The sequence below is a fragment of the Mustela erminea genome, chromosome 7, assembly GCF_009829155.1.
Source record: "Mustela erminea isolate mMusErm1 chromosome 7, mMusErm1.Pri, whole genome shotgun sequence".
Classification (NCBI taxonomy): domain Eukaryota; kingdom Metazoa; phylum Chordata; class Mammalia; order Carnivora; family Mustelidae; genus Mustela; species Mustela erminea.
This window is the reverse complement of record NC_045620.1, coordinates 88612209-88632382: the sequence shown is the minus strand read 5'-3', so window position 1 is coordinate 88632382 and position 20174 is coordinate 88612209. Positions and strand designations below refer to the sequence as shown.

General features: G+C 36.8%; 1 protein-coding gene across 16 annotated transcripts in view; it reads left to right on the top strand.

Moving 5' to 3' along the window:
- Window positions 1–17982, top strand: part of TIA1 (TIA1 cytotoxic granule associated RNA binding protein) — a 34874-nt gene extending 16892 nt beyond the window's left edge. For 7 of the 16 annotated variants that reach the window (XM_032352375.1, XM_032352369.1, XM_032352368.1 and 4 more), the window contains 7 exons: window positions 3154–3229; window positions 11582–11690; window positions 12080–12175; window positions 12297–12381; window positions 12750–12873; window positions 13844–13989; window positions 15281–17982. In XM_032352375.1, coding sequence (XP_032208266.1) covers window positions 3154–3229; window positions 11582–11690; window positions 12080–12175; window positions 12297–12381; window positions 12750–12873; window positions 13844–13989; window positions 15281–15407 — 763 coding nt within the window. In that variant the 3' untranslated portion in view covers window positions 15408–17982. Of the gene's footprint in view, window positions 1–389; window positions 2907–3153; window positions 3230–11581; window positions 11821–12079; window positions 12176–12296; window positions 12382–12749; window positions 12874–13843; window positions 13990–15280 lie in introns of those variants that run through there. The other 9 variants (XM_032352372.1, XM_032352365.1, XM_032352367.1 and 6 more) reach the window with 7 other exon arrangements.
- Window positions 17983–20174: the final 2192 nt, after the last annotated feature.

Sequence of the window (20174 nt, the reverse complement as noted above, 5' to 3'; positions counted from 1 at the left end):
TTATGTAAGTGTCTTGCTTAGCTTGGACATAATCTTTAGTAATCTTGTGCTCTGACTGAGGAATTTAGACTCTTGGGGTACTTCTATGATACCATGCATTTTGTATTAATATATTTTAACAAAAAGAAACCTTAACAATTCAACCTAAAAAGCAGTTAAATATTAATCCCCAGGTATCTACCCTTTTGTCGTTGTTACTTTTAAAAATAATGCCTTTTAGTATTTTGTGGAGCACTGTTTTGGTTGCATTTCTTTTTTTTTTTTTTTTTTTAAGATTTTATTTATTTATCAGAGAGAGGGGGAGAGAGCGAGCACAGGCAGACAGAATGGCAGGCAGAGGCAGAGGGAGAAGCAGGCTCCCCGCCGAGCAAGGAGCCCGATGTGGGACTCGATCCCAGCACGCTGGGATCATGACCTGAGCCAAAGGCAGCTGCCCAACCAACTGAGCCATCCAGGCGTCCCTTGGTTGCATTTCTTAATAGTCGTATAGTTTAGGACCTTTGTAAGTAGCTCACTCAAGGTATTGTTCATCATAAAAGAATCTTAATATTTTGAAAAGCATGCCATAGTGGAGTAAGAATAAGTTGATTATAGTATTAGAAGTACTTGTTGAATTTAGAAAACAGAATTTTGGGGTTTCTGGTTGCTTTTTTATTGTTGTTCCAGCTAGAAGAGTAGTAAAAAGGAAACGTTAGCTTTGGTTTGGTTTGAGGAACAGAACAACAGCAGAGATGAGAAGGTGAGGAGACTGGAAAGTAAATACCAATAGTATTGGTAGTAAATCTGGGGAGTGTTCATTTGAAGAGTTGTAGTTCATTGGTAGGAGGATGAAAATTAACAGTGACCAAAGAATGGTCATAGGTAAAGGCCAACTTTTTTTTTTTTTTTTTTTTTTGGTAGAGACCAACTTTAAAGGCAGGCAGATTAGGGTTTATAAATGGACTCTTTTTCGTTGTCTGTGAGAACCGATTAGGAAAATAAGTAAAGTTCTAGTTTCTTGATTGTTCCCTTAATCTGTCAGTAGGGTGTTGATGATGGTTAGCTTGCTTTCAAATACCTAGACTGGAAGGTGTTAACCTTTGGCAGCTCCAAAGCTCTATAAGTGTACAAAATTTTGTGTTTGTTTTCTTTTTGGTGTGGAGTATCTTTTTAAGTTTTATCCTATTTTCAGAGTAGTCACAGGACCATAAAAGGATTAAAGAAGGATTAAAGAACCCTGATCTAGATCTTTGCTGCTTCCTCCTTAGAGAATCCTTTCAGAAATAAGTAAGACTTAAAAATATATTTCAAGGCTAACATGTCCTGAAACTTAACTTTAAGAAGAAAGAAATTTTCTAACATTTTAACAGATTCAATAGCTATCTTATTAAATGCTTTGATTTTGATTGAAGTAGCTTTTCTGAAAACATGGGGATTTTAATTTGGAATTAGATAAAGATTGTTTAACAATCAGCGAGTTTAAGTTACATGACATTCTAATTTTAATAATGACTTTTTAATCATGGATCAGTAATTTCTTTTTGTTAAATATGTTGGTATCATAATTATAGTCTAGATTCTTTTATGATCAACCATGATTTTTTTTTTTTTTTTTTTGGTGAAGCCTTTATAATTTACAATTTATGGATTATAATTTTCAGTGGAGGTAATATATAATGTCTGAGTTTTACGCTACCCAAGGAGTTACTGTTTCTAAATTTAAAAGAACACTTTTTAGTTGGCAGCATCATTTCCCGATTTTTTTGTTAAAGGAAATAAATTGGCAAATACATATATTAAACGGTTCTCATGATAGCCAGATATTCTCTGTAAAGATCCTGCAACAGTTCTCAGTTTATAGATGGTGTTCAGTAAGTGGTGGCCTGTTAAAATATGTAGTATGAAAGATACGGTACTTTCCTACACTAATTTATACAGTTTATACTCTATTACTTGAACTTAGCGTAGTCTAACAAATTTTGGTATAAAAGTGAATCAACTACCAAATTAAATGCATGTGTACCATACCGATAATTTAATAAGTATTTTTTCATATTGAGAAGTGACTTGCATTAGTTTTCCCTTTTCACCAGCACCTCTTTGTCATTTTGACCCTAAACACTTAATAAATCACTCCTAAATTGATCAAAATATGCTTATGTATACTTTAATATAAAATTATATTGCATGGCTTTCTGACTTGGGTTTTTGTTGTGAAAGTGCCTGTTTTGTTCATGTGTCCTGAGAGAACAAGCATTGTGACATACCTGGCTAACTTAAAAGCAGATTGCCTGTGAAGCACAATTTGAGTCCCAATTTTTTGAGGTATGGAGTTTTAGCTATCATGGCTGGGTTTTTTTACTCAATCTCAAATAATAGGGCTCTGGTTATTTTGCAGAGTATCTCTGAAGAATGGACAGAATTGCCCTGGCTAACTACAAGCTACGGTTCACAGTGGATAAATGTTGGCGTGCTTTTTTACTTTCTGACTTTTTAAAATTTTGCTTTTATATCTTGTAGTTTCCAATCAATCTTATATGATTGTTATTTTAAAATTCAGTATAAAATCTTTTCTTATATAGTTTAAAACTAAAGTGTGTGTCTAGTGTTTTTCTTCAATGATTTATTAGCATTTCTGAAAACATCAAGTTCTCAAAATTTACCCATAGTCCAAAAGGGGGGTGTCAATTGATCTGAGAAAACAAAATAATTTAATTAATTTAGGAAATATACAGCTTTTTATTCTTTTAGTTTCCAGTTTTCTATTTTAATTTTTTTAATGATTAGGTAGTATATGGTATCAAATAGAAAATTATCAATTGCATGGTTAAAGAAAGCCATTCCTCTAATGTGCCTGTGAACCCTATAAATGGTTCCAGTAATTTCGTATGAATAGCTCCTTTTACCATGCTTAATACTTAAAAGTTTAAAAATTTTTGAAATGGGAGGCAGTTTTTTACAATATATACATATATATTTAAGAAGTTATTGATTTGCATGTTTATTAAGCATCATTTGCTAATACATGATAAATTTTATAGAATAAAAGGTGAATTTGCATTAAAGGTTCGTTTTAATGAAGATGAAACATAAAAATGAGTTGTATATGACAGTCTCACTTGATATCCAGAGGAGAGTTTGCAAACCTAAACTTCTGATTATTTCTGATTTCAGAGATGCCCGAGTGGTAAAAGACATGGCAACAGGAAAGTCTAAAGGATATGGCTTTGTCTCCTTTTTCAACAAATGGGTGAGCTCAGTTAAAAAGTGCATGTGTGGTGCTAATATCAAAGGCTAAAGATACGCATTTTGTTTTGATAATTATCTTTGATCTGCCACTTGCTCATTTTACTGATAATTAACACCTTCGCAAGAGGATATCTTTTTTTTTTCCCATTTGGTCATTTCTTCAGCATTTATTTAGCACCTGATACATGCAAAGTACTGATAAAATGTTTACAGAATATAGAAAGTCAAGATGTTTAAATTATCAGCCAAAGGTAGATATTGAAAATCTCATTTATTTATTTAATTCATGATCTGTTTATATTCTCATGGTAATTTAAAATGTTTTCTATTTGCTTCATATATATGAATATAGCTATTGATTATTAATATGCTGTTTTACTAAATTCTCTTATTCATAGTAATTTTCCATTGGTGCTTGTGAATTTTTAAAATATAAAATCTTATTACCTGAAAATATATATATTTTTTTTACCTGCAAAAGAAAGTAACTGATAGGATGCTTAGCTGGCTCAATCAGTAGAACATGAGACTTTTGACCTCAGGGTCCTGAGTTTGAGTCCCATATAGGGTACAGAGATTACTAAAAAAATTAAGAAAAAAAACTTAAAAAAAAAAAAACCCAAACAGTAAAATGCTCCAGTGGGTGGGGACTTTTTAGAAATTATATACTAATGTATTTGAAAATGTCTTCTCGTTTCTTTCATTTAACAATCATTTCTTAAACACATTTACGTGGACTTGAAATTTCTGGGTTTTGTGGAGAAAAGGAAGGATAGTTCAGTTTGTCAAATGAGAGGTGAGAGTAGGATATACACAGAAGGAAAAGCCTCATCCCCTGTATATCAGCTGGATAAAATCTTTGGCATGTCCTCCGTACAATGTAATCATGTCCTGCTGTTTTAAAAAATATATATATACACCATGGAAATCTTACTATAGCCAGTACTTACAGAACAATAAAAGGAATCTCTGTACATACTGATTATAGAAATACTTCTGTGGTAAATTAAGTGAAAGCCTCATTTGTGTAAAAAAGGGAAGTGTGTATTTTTTAGGTATATGTATTCCCCTCACAGGTATAAACAAAAAACTCGCTGTACAGTTTTCCTCTTTGGGGGTTGGAAGTGAGAGGCAGATGGGGATCAGAGTGGGAAGCTTATCACAGTATTGTACTGCTTGAAGTTTGAACCTTGTAAATGTATTATAAATACAAATAAATGATTTACCTCTTTTAGTGTGATAACTCAAGGTTCAAAACAGTTAAATGCCAGAGATATCAGACTTCAAAAATACAGGGGTAAATGATGGACGAATATATATGCACTGGAGTATACACTAAGTTTTCATTAACCTTAGATTTTATCGTGTTGCTTCTGTTAGGACTGACATTTGCCGAAGATACATTACAGAAACACTGCTGTACTTTCTGTGTAAGAATACCTTAGGGGTGGGAATGCCTGGGTGGCTCAGTTAGTTAAGTGACTGCATTTGGCTCAGGTCATGATCCCAGAGCCCTAGTGATCAAGTCCCATATCCGGCTCCCAGCTCTGCGGGGAGTCTGCTTATCCCTCTGACCTTCTCCCCTCTCATGCACGCGTGCGCTCGTGCTCTCTCTCTCTCTCTCTCTCCCTCAAATAAATAAAATCTTTTTTAAAAATTAAAGAAAAAATGTGTTGTACAGGGGCACCTGGGTGGCTTAGTTGGTTAACATCTGTGTTTGACTCAGGTCATGATCTCCAGGTCCTGGGATCAAGTCAAATCTGGCTCCCTGCTCAGTGGGGAGTCTGCTTCTCCCTCCCCTTGCTCTTGCTTTCTCTCTCCTTCTCTCAAATACATAAGTAAAATCTGTATTAAAAAAAAAAAAAAGTGTCGTGCAGTATAGTTTTCATCCTTTCAGGAAGTGAATGAAAAAAATTCCGTGTATTAGAATATTAGAAGAAAACTTTGAAGTGGTTAAGGATTTTGAGAGGTGAAAAGATAAAAGCTCTGTCATGTACATATCCCATCTACCAATTATAAGGGTTTTATTTCCTGTGAAATGAGAAAATAAAAATCGACAATATTACTGGTTGCGAAAGCTTTACTGTTAATCATAGCATAAAATTTAGGAAAAGTAGAAAAATACTTCATGCAATGGGGTGATAGCCGTAGTTAGTGTGAGTTCCTTGGAGGATTGATACATAGGATTCTAATGATTTGTGTTATGTTGGGGAAATAGGCTTCTGTGGACTAGGAACTAATTTTTTCCATTTGAGATTATGGCATATAGGTCCCTGCTATATAGAAATCACTAATGCATAGAGTCGGCAAAGCATGATTGTGTATGGCCTCTGGAGTCAGCCAGAGATGGATTTGAATCCTAATAGCCATCCTGTGGTAGGGTAACTTGGAGAAAGTACTTTAATGTCCTCAGTTCACATTTCAGCATCTATAATGTTTTATGTGATTGGCAGCATTCTGGTATGCTGAAGTGCCCCAGCCCTACTTGTGGCTACTCTCAACTCTCTTGCCTCTCTTGCCATGTCAAGCATGCTATGGGCAAATTCCAGTACTGGTGGAACATAGCTTTTCTGCTTACTCAAGTAACAAAATTCTGCTAAAGAAAAACTGAGTCAGTTGGTTTTGTTTCTAATTTAATGATGACACATGGTAAATGAGTGCATGGTACTATCTTCGCAAACCTGTTTCTTTAGTGTAAATTTGAGTTCCCATTCTTTGTTACAGCTGTTTCATGCCCCCTCCTATCTCCTCAGTATTCCTCTTTTCTACAGCATCACCCCAAAGATGACAAGATTAATGCTTTAGTGAGAAAACAGAAGCTATACAGGAATTCCCTCAGCTTTGAACCACCAAATCTACATAGAAATCATCCACCTTCCTCTTCTGTTACAGTAGAAGTGTGCTTCCTGTGGAGGCCAAAGTACTTAAAACTGGGATCTTAACTTTTCTTGCCTTTTCAAGGACCTTGTTCCTATGCTTATTCTTATATTTTTTCCCTACTATACATTTATTGAGATAAAATTCACATACCATAAAATCTCCTTGTTTATGTGTACAATTAAGTTGTTTTTAGAATGTTTATAATGGGTGCCTTGGTGGCTCAGTGGGTTGAAGCCTCTGCCTTTGGGTTAGGTCATGATCTCAGGGTCCTGGGATTGAGCCCCACATCAGGCTCTCTGCTCAGCAGGGAGCCTGCTTTCTCCTCTCTCTGCCTACTTGTGATCTCTGTCTGTCAAATAAATAAATATAATCTTAAAAAAAAAGATTCAGCTCTTAGGGAGTTGAATTTATAAATTAGAATGTTTACAACTATCCCAATTTTATAATACTTTTATCACCCCAAAAAGATACATACTCTTTGGCAGTCACTGTCCTTTTCTTTCTATTACCCTCTTCTTCAACCCTGAGCAGCCTTTTTGTTGTTGTTGTTGTTGTTGTTGAAGGGAAGGCTAGGGAGGGAGATAGAGAATTTTTTTTTTTTTTAAGATTTTTATCCATTTATTTGACAGATCACAAGCAGGCAGAGAGTGGGGAAGCAGGCTCCCCGCCAAGCAGAGAGCCCAAAGTGGGGCTCAATCCCAGGACCCTGAGATCATAACCTGAGCCACCCACGTGCCCTGGAGAGAGAGAATCTTAAACAGGCTCCATGCCCAGTGTGGAGCCCCACACAGGGCTTGACCTCATGATCCTGAGATCATGACCTGAGCCAAAATCAAGAGTTGGACACAACTGCCTGAGCCACCCAGGCATCCCTGCCCTGAGCAACTATCAATCTACTACTATATCTACTGTTTTTTTTTTTTTTTAAAGATTTTATTTATTTATTTGTCAGAGGGAGAGCGAGAAAGCAAGCACAGGCAGGCAGAGGCAGAGGGAGAAGCAGGCTCCCCGCTGAGCAAGGAACCCGATGCGGGACTCAATCCCAGGATGCTGGGATCATGACCTGAGCTGAAGGCAGCTGCTTAACCAACTGAGCCACCCAGGCGTTCCTATATCTACTGTTATTAATCTACTACTACTACTGTAGATTTTTCTGTTTTGAAAATTTTCTTTCTATAAATAGAATTGACTAATATGTTCTTTAGTGTTCTCTTGCCCTGTGTCATCGGTTTTTCCCTCTCCACTGGATCATTCGTGTGAACGAGAAAACGTGTTTCGGGACACCTGGGTGGCTCAGTGGATTAAAGCCCTGCCTTCAGCTGCCTGCCTCTCTGCCTACTTGTGATCTCGGTCTGTCAAATAAATAAATAAAATCTTTTTTTAAAAAAAGAAAAGAAAAGAAAAAACATATTTCTAGTATGTATTAATCAAACCATGCTTGGGGTACCTGGCTGATTGGTAGAGGAGGTGACTCTTGATCTCAGGGTTGTGAGCTCAAGCCCCATATTGGGCATGGAGGCTTTCTTTAAAAAACAACAACAGGGGCGCCTGGCTGGCTCAGTGGGTTAAGCCGCTGCCTTCGGCTCAGGTCATGATCTCGGGGTCCTGGGATCGAGTCCCACATCGGGCTCTCTGCTCAGCAGGGAGCCTGCTTCCTCCTCTCTCTCTCTCTCTCTCTGCCTGCCTCTCTGCCTACTTGTGATCTCTGTCTGTCAAATAAATAAATAAAATCTTTAAAAAATAAAAAAATAAAAATAAAAAACAACAACAACAACAAAAAACACACACACAGACTTGACCCTGTATCCCTTTCCTACGTATCTCTGCATTTCTCTGCCGTAATTCATAATCAGACTTCTCAAAATGTTTGTCCATGTGCTTCCACTTCTTCATCTCCTATTCACAACCATACACACACACACCCTATACAAAATTTTCCCCCTCTTTTATCAATAGTTGATTAGTTTCCTAGGGCTGCTATATTATAGTACCATAAGCCGAATGACTTAAAACAAGAGAAATTTGTTCTCTCAAAGTTCTAGAGGTAGAAGTCCAGAATCAAGGTTGTCATCGTGGCCGTGCTTCCTCTCAAGGCTCTGGAGAACTCTCCCTTTGTACTTTCTGACCGTTGTCAACAATCATTGGTATCCTTGCTATCCTTGGCTTGTAGCTACATCATTCTGGTTTCTGCCCTTGTTTTCACATGGCCTTCTTGCTTTGTGTGTCCACATTGTCTTCTCTTCTTACAAGGTCATCATTCATACTGGATTTTCCTAATCCAGGATGATCTCACCTTTTTCTTTAAAAAAGATTTTATGTATTTATCTGACAGAGATCACAAGTAGGCAGAGGGGCAGGCAGAGAGAGGGGGGAAGCAGACTTTCTGGTGAGCAGAGTGCCTGATGTGGGGCTCGATCCCAGGACCCTGAGATCATGACCTGAGCCAAAGGCAGAGGCTTAACCCACTGAGCTACCTAGGTGCCCCTTATTTAAAGATTTTATTTATTGCTTGCGTGGAGGGGTAGTGGGAGGGATGGGGTGGCTGGGTAATGGACACTGGGAGGGTATGTGCTATGGTGAGTGCTATGACTTGTATAAGACTGATAATCACAGACCTGTACTCCTGAAACAAATAATGCATTATATGTTAATACAAAAAAAAGATTCCGCATATGAGTGAAATCACAGTAAAGATTTTATTTATTTATTTGAGAGATGAGAGCATGAGTGGGGTGGGGAGGTGCTGAGGGAGATGGAGAAGCAGACTCCCCTCTGAGCAGGGATTCCACTGTGGGGCTCTATCTCAGGACCCTGGGACCATGACTTAAGCCAAAGGTAGACACTTAACCAACTGAGCCACCTAGGTGCCCCAAGATTTTATTTATTTTAGAGCATTTATGAGTGAGGTTAGGGACAGAGAGAAAATCCTGACGCAAATTCCCTGCTGAGCATGGAGCCCAAAGTTTCAGGGCTTGATCCCATATCCCATGTGATCACAACCTGACCCAAAACCGAATTGAACACTCAACCGACTGTGCCACCCAGGCATCGCTAGAGTGATCTTAACTAATACATCTATAAAGATCCTATTTCCAATTAGGATCACATTCACAGTTGGGGGCAAGTGGTAGTTAGGACTTTATTTCAATTTAAGGGACACTGTTCAACCCCCAACAATAAATATGTCCTGGAATTTGAACTGGTAAGTATGGTAGACAATGTTGGTTTCTTTGTAAGAATTTGCATTTCCTTTTTATGTGTCTTAAGACTGGCCTTTAGCCTTGAATTTGCCTGTTTGTTCTTTCTAGGTCAAGCCCACATACGCACAAATTAGAATTGTACCTCATTTACTTTTCAGTTCACTGTAAGCTGGCTTTTGTTCTCACTCTTTACCAACACTACTCTTTTTTTTTTTTTTTTTTTTTTGAAGATTTTATTTATTTGACAGAGAGATCACAAGTAGGCAGAGAGGCAGGCAGAGAGAAAGAGGGGGAAGCAGGCTCCCCACCGAGCAGAGAGCCCTATGCAGGGCTCCATCGCAGGACCCTGAGATACCTGAGCTGAAGGCAGAGGCTTAACCCACTGAGCCACCCAGGCGCCCACCAGCACTACTCTTTTCAGGTTTACTACTAGATTTCTACTTCTTTGGCTCTGGAACAGTACACTTTTGTGGATTTCTTCCTTCATCACTGGGAACTTCTTCGGCACCTTCACCAGGAATTTTTCTTTTACCTAGTTTTCAGATTTTGCTTTTTTACAAGGGTCTGTCCCAGGATGCCTTCTTTTCTCCCTAGTCTTTCTTCATGACTCTGAATTCCATATGTCCAATTCATTTTACTTCTTTGTGCTCCATACTAATTAACAAGTGTCTTTCATTTAGATGTTTTATGGATGTCTCAAATTTAACGTGTCTTAAATGGAGTACTTTGTTTCTTCCTCATACCTGTTTTCCTCTTCCCTCCTAGGTTTCACATTTCATTAAATGCTAACTAACACTATCCTCCCTACTGCCCCAGAAGCATTGTAGGAATTATCTTTGATTTCCTCTTATTTTACTTATAATCAGAATTCTTTTGAATCTTCCTGTAAGTTATATCCACTTCTTTGTGTATTGCTTTAGTCTCAGAGTGTCCTTTTCCTCTTACTACCCATCTCCCTAAACTGTTCTCTTCCTAGTGCTAAGAATGGCCTTGTTAAAACATAAATCAGATCATGACAATTTCTTACTTAAAATCTTTAGTTTTTTCCTCTGGCACCCTTTTTAGCTCACTAGATCCACTGAAACTAGTGGTCTTTAACATGCCTTTTTTTTTTTTTTCTTGTTTAAGATTTTATATATTTATTTGAGAGAGAGTGTTTGCAAGAGCAGGGTGAGGGGCAGAGGGAAGCAGGCTTCCATGGAGCAGGGAACCCAACACAGGGCTTGATTCTGGGACTCCAGGTTCTCTACCTGAGCTGAAGGCAGACCCTTAACCGACTGAGCCATGCAGGTGCCCCAGTATGTTTTTTTCAGATACGTACCAAACTTTCCTGCAAGAACACACTTTACAGAGCTTTTTTTCCACCAGGGCTTTATTCCCTGGAGTTTCTACTTAGCTACCTCCTGTTCCTCTCAGTTTCAACTAAATGATAGATTTTAGAGAGACCTTCTTTAATCATGCTGTCTGAAATAGATCCCAAAGCCCATATTCTCTAGGTCATCCTTTTGTGTTTAATTTTAAAAGGTTTTTGTTTGTTTGTTTGTTTGTTTTTAATGTATTAGAGAGAGTCCACAAGCAGGGGGATTGGCAGGCAGAGAGAGAAGCAGGCTCCTTGCAGAGAGCCTGACACAGGGCTCCATCTAGGACCCTGGGATTGTAAACTGAGCTGAAGGCAGACAACCAGCTGAACCACGCAGGCACCCTAATCCTTTTGCTTCTGTCATGGCATTTACCACAATTTGTAATAAGTTTGTGGCCCCAAAAGAATGTCAGTTCTGTGGCAGCAGAGACCATGTCTATCTCATTAACCAGTGAATCCCTAACACTTAATCTGCTGGTAGAACATTACAGCTGTTTGGTGTTTACTTGTTGGATGAATGAGAAACCAAATACTGTTACAAGTTTGTTGGATTGTGTAAAGTGAGGTTTTCATCCATAATAGAGTGATTAGGGGGTATAGCTCAGTGGAAGAGCATTTGACTGCATAATAGAGTGATTATTACATGAACTTTATAACAGCTATCTCATAAGGGCTCTGGAGCTCTTAACTTTTTCAGGTAGTTAACATTCCTGAAGTCTGATATCCAAATAAAAGAAAGATAATTTTAAAACATCATTGCACTTTAGGAAGCACATTGTATATTGTATATTTTATAAAGCATTTTCATTTAGTAGACATTTGTGAAAAGCAGCTGAATTTTCTCTACTGCGAATAGTCTTTCAACATCAACTAATGGTAGCGTCTTTGTCATTTCTAATGTTGTGTGGAACAGGATGCCGAAAACGCCATTCAACAGATGGGTGGCCAATGGCTTGGTGGAAGACAAATCAGAACTAACTGGGCAACCCGAAAGCCTCCAGCTCCAAAGAGTACATATGAGTGTAGGTGTATTGGAGAAGAAAAGGAAATGTGGAATTTTGGAGAAAAATACACTAGATTTTAAATGTTAGAGCTGTTCCCGGAGACTTAGCAGAAATAGATGAGAAGCAAATCAAGACTACTGTTGAAAATGTACTTAGTTTTCATTTTTGTAATTTTAAGTAATAAATGATATTGTCTCTAATGTCAAGTCTCCTATTAAATAGAGAATATTGAGTAATTTTTTAGATATTCTTGGGGGAGATTTAATCCTCAAATGTATTATGTATTATGTAAGCATTTTGGTAAAGGTAAAAATTATCATTACAGTAGTGTAGTTGATGGCTGCTTTTCTCTTTCTGATAAATTCATTATTTAATGAATTTAAAATATTAAACTTTTCCCTCCCCAGCAAACACCAAACAGCTATCATATGATGAAGTTGTAAATCAGTCTAGTCCGAGCAACTGTACTGTATACTGTGGAGGTGTCACTTCTGGGCTGACAGGTATATGGGAGTCTTACCTGTGTGGCATTTTGAGGTTTATTTTTTAAATGAAAAGCTTAATGTCTGTAGGATTTTATATATCTTGGTATGGTTTGTTTTTGTTTTTGTTTTTGTCTAACAGAACAACTAATGCGTCAGACTTTTTCACCATTTGGACAAATAATGGAAATTCGAGTCTTTCCAGATAAAGGATATTCATTTGTTCGGTATGGGTGCTTTTTTAAAAAAAACTTTCCCTAGAAATCATGTTGAATATTTCACCTAGTAGTTTTCTTAAAAATTTAAACTTGATTGTAAAGAAATAGAAATTTCTCTAGCATTTAGCAACATTTACCACTGTGTTTTGGTGGCTCCCTCCTTGTAACCACAAGATCAATAAAACATTCTCTATTAGAGGACATTTTTTCAGAGCTAGAAGATTTTTTGGGAAATAATATGGAAGAAAGTACACCATGTTACTCTTCATGTGAAGTGCCTATTTTACTTCAGGCTCAGCTTGATTTTTAAGAATAGGTTTTATTTATAAGTACTTTAAACAGTTTATATTGCTGATTCTTAATATTCTTTTCAATAGGTTCAATTCCCATGAAAGTGCAGCACATGCAATCGTTTCTGTTAATGGAACTACCATCGAAGGTCATGTGGTGAAATGCTATTGGGGGAAAGAAACTCTTGATATGATAAATCCTGTGCAACAGGTGAGAGGGTTCTTTACTTTGGACAGTAATTGCTGGGCTAATGTTAGATTATTTTAAAATGAAATTATTGGTAATACTTGTTAATAGTTTCTAGCTAAAATGATAATACATAAGGGCTCTTCCTACATGTATTATAGTTCTAATGTATACCTAATGGGGTATTCAGGCTTTTTTCTTAATACTTGGTAGATTTATTCACATACTATTTGGAGAACTCACAAACGTGTTTGACTCAGTTGAAACAAAAGCTATAAAGATATTAAGAGCCTTGGCATTTTTTCTAGATTTTGCTGCTTTTGTTTTTCCCGGCAGCTTTAGTGGTTCAAACGTGATCCCATAAAGATTTCTGTGAAGGGGCGCCTCAGGTGGTTCAGTGAGTTAAGCATCTGACTTTTGGTTTTGGTTCAGGTCATGATCTCAGGGTTGCGAAATCGAGCCTTGGGTCAGCTCCATGCTGGACATGGAGCCTGCTTAATATCCTCTGTCTTGCATGCTCTTGTACTCTCTCTTTAAAAAAAAATAAGTTTTCTGCGAAGAAACTAAGTGGAGCATCAAGATAGGAATTAGAAACTCCCAAATTATATAGGCTATATAACTTTCTTAGGTAAACTAAATATAGGAATAAGTAATCCTTTTCTGTCTTCCCTATCTAGTTTTAATTTATAAAACACTTAAACGTTGTACTGAGTTTGATATTTATTACTGGGAGATTACCTACTACCTTACAAAGAGTGTGCCATTTAGAGCATCATATGGAGTTACAGTAGTATAACCTCACTGTCTTTTTTTTTTTTTTTTAACTCATCTTATAAACTCTTGTTTATCCTTTTATTTTAATTGCAGTGATGGCCTAATGTGTTATCCCTATATATTTGTGACACATCACAAATTGTGGTACATTTGTGGTACTGTATGTGTACATGTAACTTCAAATAATAACTAAATTACTTGTTACAATTTTACTTAATAGCAGAATCAAATTGGATATCCACAAGCTTATGGCCAGTGGGGCCAGTGGTATGGAAATGCACAACAAATTGGCCAGTATATGCCTAATGGTTGGCAGGTACCTGCATATGGAATGTATGGCCAAGCATGGAATCAGCAGGGATTTAAGTAAGCATATTTTCTTTTTTCCCTTTTTATTAGCTTTGAAAAAAGAGCTTAGGAAGAGACTTTAAATCATTAGTAGGTAATGTGGTCCTCTGTAAAGCAAGTTTTAGCCTTTGAAGGACTTAGTTTAGAACTATTTTTAATACATAGTTTTAAGTGTATTTCTTTAAAAATTTATCTGGAAATGTGCTGCTCTGAGGCATAACCAGTATTAAAAGAATTTTTGTAATACTTAGTAATGAATCAACTAATATTTAGGTAAAAAAATAAGAGCTTAATAACTGCTAAGCTTTTTACATGACTACCGATCATTTAGTCATTCTTGGATACAGTTATTTTGATGCTAGTGTTTTATTCTTTATGCTTTTTACTTTGTGCGATATAGGGTTTCTTCACACATTGTTATATGGACACTTCTTTTTACACCTTGAATTATGAAACAAATTTTTGAAAAAGAAACTAAAAATACTTTGTAGCTTTTATTTTAAAATAATTTTATATTTGTGGGCTGCCTGGCTGGCTTAGCCATTAGAGCATGAGAATCTTGACTTTGGCATTGTAAGTTTACACCCCATATTGGATGTAGAGTTTACTTAAAAATAAAATCTTTAAAAAAATTGGGGCGCCTGGGTGGCTCGGTGGGTTGGGCCTCTGCCTTTGGCTCAGGTCATGATCTCAGGGTTCTGGGATCAAGCCCCGCATGGGGCTCTCTGCTCAGCAGGGAGCCTGCTTCGTCCTCTCTCTCTGCCTGCCTCTCTGCCTACTTGTGATCTCTCTATCAAATAAATAAAAATCTTTAAAAAAAAAAATAAAAAAATAAAAGAACCTTATATTTGTAATGTTGAAAAATATTATGAGCTTTCATATGCTAATAATTGTTTTAATTTTTTCTTTGAGTAATGTATGTGGTAGTCTCTATTGTGCCAAATGATCAAGTTTCTTACAGGTAGTGACTTTTTCAGTGTATGTCTAACCCAGATGCACAGTTTTCCTTTCTGAGGTCAGAAATGACTTTTTTTCTGAATTCAAAGGGGATAAATGTAAAGGGTATTTTTATTTTTTTTAGCTGTATTAAACTAACAAAATCAAACTGCACAAATTAAACCTATGAGCATGCTTGTTTTTAAGAGAAAAAAACTTTTGCCTTTGCTTTCCCTGGCATAACCGTTATTCTCATATTTGGGCTTAAGTAGAAGTATTTTTTCCATGTATATGTTATTTTTTCCTTGGCATTACATTTTATTTTAACCAGTGGATTTCCCCTCCTCTCTGCTTCTTTCACATTTTCTACCAGTCAGACACAGTCTTCCGCACCGTGGATGGGACCAAATTATGGAGTGCAGCCACCTCCAGGACAGAATGGCAGCATGTTGCCTAATCAGCCTGCAGGGTACCGAGTGGCAGGGTATGAAACCCAGTGAAAAAGGACTCCATAATCTAAAGCCAGTGGCTTGAGGCTACAGGGAGTGTAGTAAAGCCGTGTTTACTTAAAGATTTATCAAATCAGTCAGTGCAAATGTCAGATACAATGTATTTATTTAAAAGATTCATTTTTTAATCATGAAATTACTTATCATCCACATTGTTTTAAAAAGAAACAAGATGCTGGATGTCTGCCAATTTTTGCCTTCATTACCTTTTTTGATAAAGTTTCTCAGATCCTTGTTTCAAATACAAATGCAGGGATTGCTGCCACTTTTTTAAAATTAAGAGGCAGAAAATTGCACAATGTTGAACTTTTTTCCACTAAAGTAGTGTGCAGTTCTAGTTTGCATTCCTGATATGATTTAAAACATGTAATATAAAGATGTCAAAAAAAATGAAGAACCAAAACTGTGCAAAGTCTAGAAGTTCTTTGTAATCTTCAGCTTGTGCACAATTCTGTTTTAGGTTTGTTTTTTGTTTATGTTTTTGTTTTTTTAAGCATTGTTTGAACTGTCCGATCTCCACTGTTTCCCTTCAGGGTTTTAAAATATAAATTATTAGTTTACATCATTTTTGTAACTACATTTTTCACAAATTTGTCTTGCCTTATTAAATTTCTGTAAAATATACTTAAATGGGGAAAAAATGATGTTCACTTAGATTGAAAACTTTTCTCAGATGGATTGATAATTGCATTCATTTTGTGTTTTATATGAGAAGGTGCCTCAAGAATTCCCTCTTGGATTTGTTTAAAGGATTTTTATCTTCTCTGATAAACTCTGCTGTGTACCAGGAAATATAAAAACAAAAACTTGCTACTTAAGAAAATCTCTGAAATGTGAGAAGTTTTTATGAGCCCATGTTAATTTCATGTGTCAACTTCTACATTTACATGTATTGTTTCATTCTGTAAAATGTTTAGCAATTTAATATTTTGCACAGTTAGCAAGCTTTGTATGTCATTTCCTTCTTAAAGGCATCAATCATGCAGAGTTGACAGGAGATTTCTAAGGTTTTAAGTTGTTTGCATGTGAATATCAAATACACACTTTGGTAGTCTTTGAATACAAAGTCATCTGCTCTTGTTTTTCAAGAATTTTGAGACACAAAGTTGTATGTAAAGGAATATATTAATTTGCCATTTTCTAGTTATATTTACTCAAAAAGAGTAAATCAACTTAGTTTTAATATGTACAAATGACAGCTGTGAAACTGTAGAATATCCTATATCAGGCTTGGAGTTCATTGTGAACTTCAAAATTAGCCTGAAGGACCAGCCGGGCAAAGCATTTTTTAAATGTTCAGAGGCCAAAAGATAAACAAACAAACAAAAAAACCTTAAAATCCTACCTCCTTAAACAGCCTTCAAAGAGGAGAATCCTCAGTGCAATCATTATTTTGATTCTTTTGGTACCTGTTTCCTGGAGTTCCCAATCTTTTTATTTTGGGGTGGCTCCGAGCATTAAGAGGTTTAATCTTTGATGGCATTGTTCTAGTTTTGAAATTTCTAGTACATTTCAGAGTCTCTTAGAAACGTTGTGGGAGATTTTTGTTTTGTTTTCAGTGAAAGTCACAAACTTTCTTCTTCCTTTACTCACAAAGGGGAAGAGTCCCCAGTATACTTATTTGGATGGTTTGTTGTTTTTAAGACCTTCAGAGAGCTCCTAGCATTTAGCAGCAGAAAAGGCCTGTGAAATCTTCAGTTTCCTGGCCTTGTCTCTTCCAGGTAGGAGCAAATTAAACTGGTCTCTAAAGCCAATATTCATGTAAACCAGAGCCCAGGAAAGACAGCTCATAAGTGTATAATTCTCTGGAGCTCAATTCTATGCAGTTGTACTGATGTTTCATTATGTCACTGTGTATTTTTAATTGTTGATACATTAAATGTTGCTTTATGGAAGATGAGTAAATTTTTTAAATACTTGGGAATTTTATTTCCTTGTTAACGTCTACAGATCAGGGCATGCAACCAGAAGCAGCTTAAATGAAATACTCAAAAAATAAAATATCAGGAAGCTATTTTTAGATTCTTCTGGTTTATGTTTCTATTTTAGGACCCTCATTATTTTTCTTACTCAAAAATATTTTATTTCCTATACATTCTATGGACTGCAGGGTAAATTATTTGGGCATAAGTAATTTAAGCAAAAGTATAGTTTTTCTTTCATTTTGGCTTTCTCAAGTAACATTTTTTATTAGCCAGTATATTTTCTTATTGCACAAATCTTAAAGTGTACATTAACTACTTTTTGAGAAGAAAGTGGTATTTCTCAAAAAGTTACTACTGAACAAATTGACATTTCAGAAACATTGCTAACTTTGGTTTAAATCTTACTCATAGTGTTAAAATCATTTAAAGATTTTTTTAGTCTAAAAATAAAACTGGTATTACTACCAGGTCAGGAAATTAAAGTTTTAAAAATGGTTTCGTTCTCTGCAATATGCATTCAGATTTTACTATAATATTATCTGGTACTGTAAAGAACCTGAAGTGATTCACACTTTAATGGGTCGTTAATTCAGTATTCTTTGCCCTGTTTGGATATTAAAGTTCCTTTATGTTTTCTATAACCTGTGGGATCTTCTTGCAGTGATTATTGTGTGTGAAAGATTTTTCTTTTTGGTTTAACCATATTATATTCACTCAGGTATTTGTTAATTTTTTTTTTAACTTTATTCCGAAACCATGGTTTGCATTCAATTATGATTTAATACCACAAAAGAATTGGCATTCTGTAGATTTAACTCATTTTGAAACCAGGATCTCATTTTCCTTGTTGGTACTATTTCCCTGTCGAAGATGAGTTCCACATTGTAGTTTTATTCTCCTGTTTTGTCCCTATGCTTGCTCGTTTTCCTTTTTTATGTGTGTTAGAGTTCAGTTGACATTTGAGAAGGCAGTTAGTAGGGACTAGATTGTATATACTAAGAGAGTTAGGTTTACTAAGTACTGTGGGGTGCCTTTGAGGTTATGGTTAAATTAGAAGAGTGTATTCGTAGGAATTAAAAAGCAAACCCTTGGGGCACCTGGGTGGCTCAGTGGGTTGAGCTGCTGCCTTCGGCTCGGGTCATGATCTCGGGGTCCTGGGATCGAGTCCCGCATCGGGCTCTCTGCTCAGCAGGGAGCCTGCTTCCTTCTCTCTCTCTCTGCCTGCCTCTCTGCCTACTTGTGATCTCTGTCTGTCAAATAAATAAATAAAATCTTTAAAAAATAAAAAAATAAAAAAATAAAAAAATAAAAAGCAAACCCTTTAGAGGCACCTGGCTGGCTCAGTTAGTAGAAAACATCCAACACTTGATCTTGGGGTTGTGAGCGCAAATCCCCACTTTTGGGTGATTTCTCTTTTTAAAAAAAAAAAAAAAAAAAAAAAATTTTTTTAAGATTTTATTTATTTATTTGACACAGAGAGAGAGATCATAAGTAGGCAGAGAAGTAGGCAGAGAGAGAAGGAAAAAAGGCTCCCCACTGAGCAGAGAGTCCTGTGTGGGGCTAGATCCCAAAGGCCCTGAGACCTGAGGCGAAGGCAGAGGCCTAACCTTCTGAGCCACCCAGGCGCCCCGCTAACAAACCTCTTTCAATGACAGATGATTTCTAAAAACAAAATCATTTTTTTGTAGGAGATTTTTCCATTTTTTCCTATGACTGCTTTTTGACTGTTGTGTTTAGAACTGGAAGAACGTATTTCAAAATAACACTTTTTTTTTTTTTAAAGATTTTATTTATTTATTTGACAGAAATCACAAGTAGGTGGAGAGGCAGGCAGAGAGAGAGAGGGAAGCAGGCTCCCTGCTGAGCAGAGAGCCCTATGCGGGACTGGATCCCAGGACCCTGAGATCATGACCTGAGCCGAAGGCAGCGGCCCAACCCACTGAGCCACCCAGGCGCCCCCAAAATAACACATTTTAATTTAGGAGCCTTAATAAAACATATATGAATGTGTCTTGGTTGAATAGGATTTTGTATTACGGCCTCTGAAGTTGGAAGTGGCTGAAGTTCTAATAGTAATTCAGCTAAAAAAAGAAAAAGTGGGCATCTGACTCAGGATTACTGGGCTCAGAATAGGAATTAAGTCCAATTTTATGAATGCTAAGTAAATGAGATTCCTAGCTGCTTATCCTTGTTCAGCTCTAGGATTTGGAGGATACTTATATGGAAAAAATAAACCACCTTTGAAAGAAAAGACAGATGCTGACATTTGAGGGTCCCCACCAAAAAACCCAAGCTGGGCAACAATCCCCTTATAGTTGAGAATGACAATCTTAAGTAAGCCCTGCCCATGTACACAGGTCTTCCAAACAGGTGTTCAGCGCTTCACGTTTAAATAAAGACAGCTAAAGATCACCAGAAATTGGGCACCTGGGTGGCTCAGTCGGTTAAGCGCCTGCCTTTGGCTCAGGTCATGATCAGAGGGTCCTGGGAGTGAGCCCTGCATCAGGTTCTCTGTTTGTCAGGGAGCCTGCTTCTCCCTCTCCTTCTGCCTGCCACTCCCCCCCGTTTGTGCGCTCACTCTCAATCTGTCTCTCTCTCTCAAATAAATAAAGTCTTGCAACAAATATCACCAGAAATTGAGGAAAAGTTTGTGAAAGATGTAAACAAAAAGCCAATTCTCAGGAATCCAAAAAACTTCTAAGAACTGTAGTATTCTCAGATAAAAGAAGGTACTCTAAGAAATTAGAACAGGAGGGGCGCCTAGGGGCTCAGCTAGTTGGTAAACATCTCTGTCCAGATCATGTCATGATCCCAGGGTCGAAGGATCGAGCCC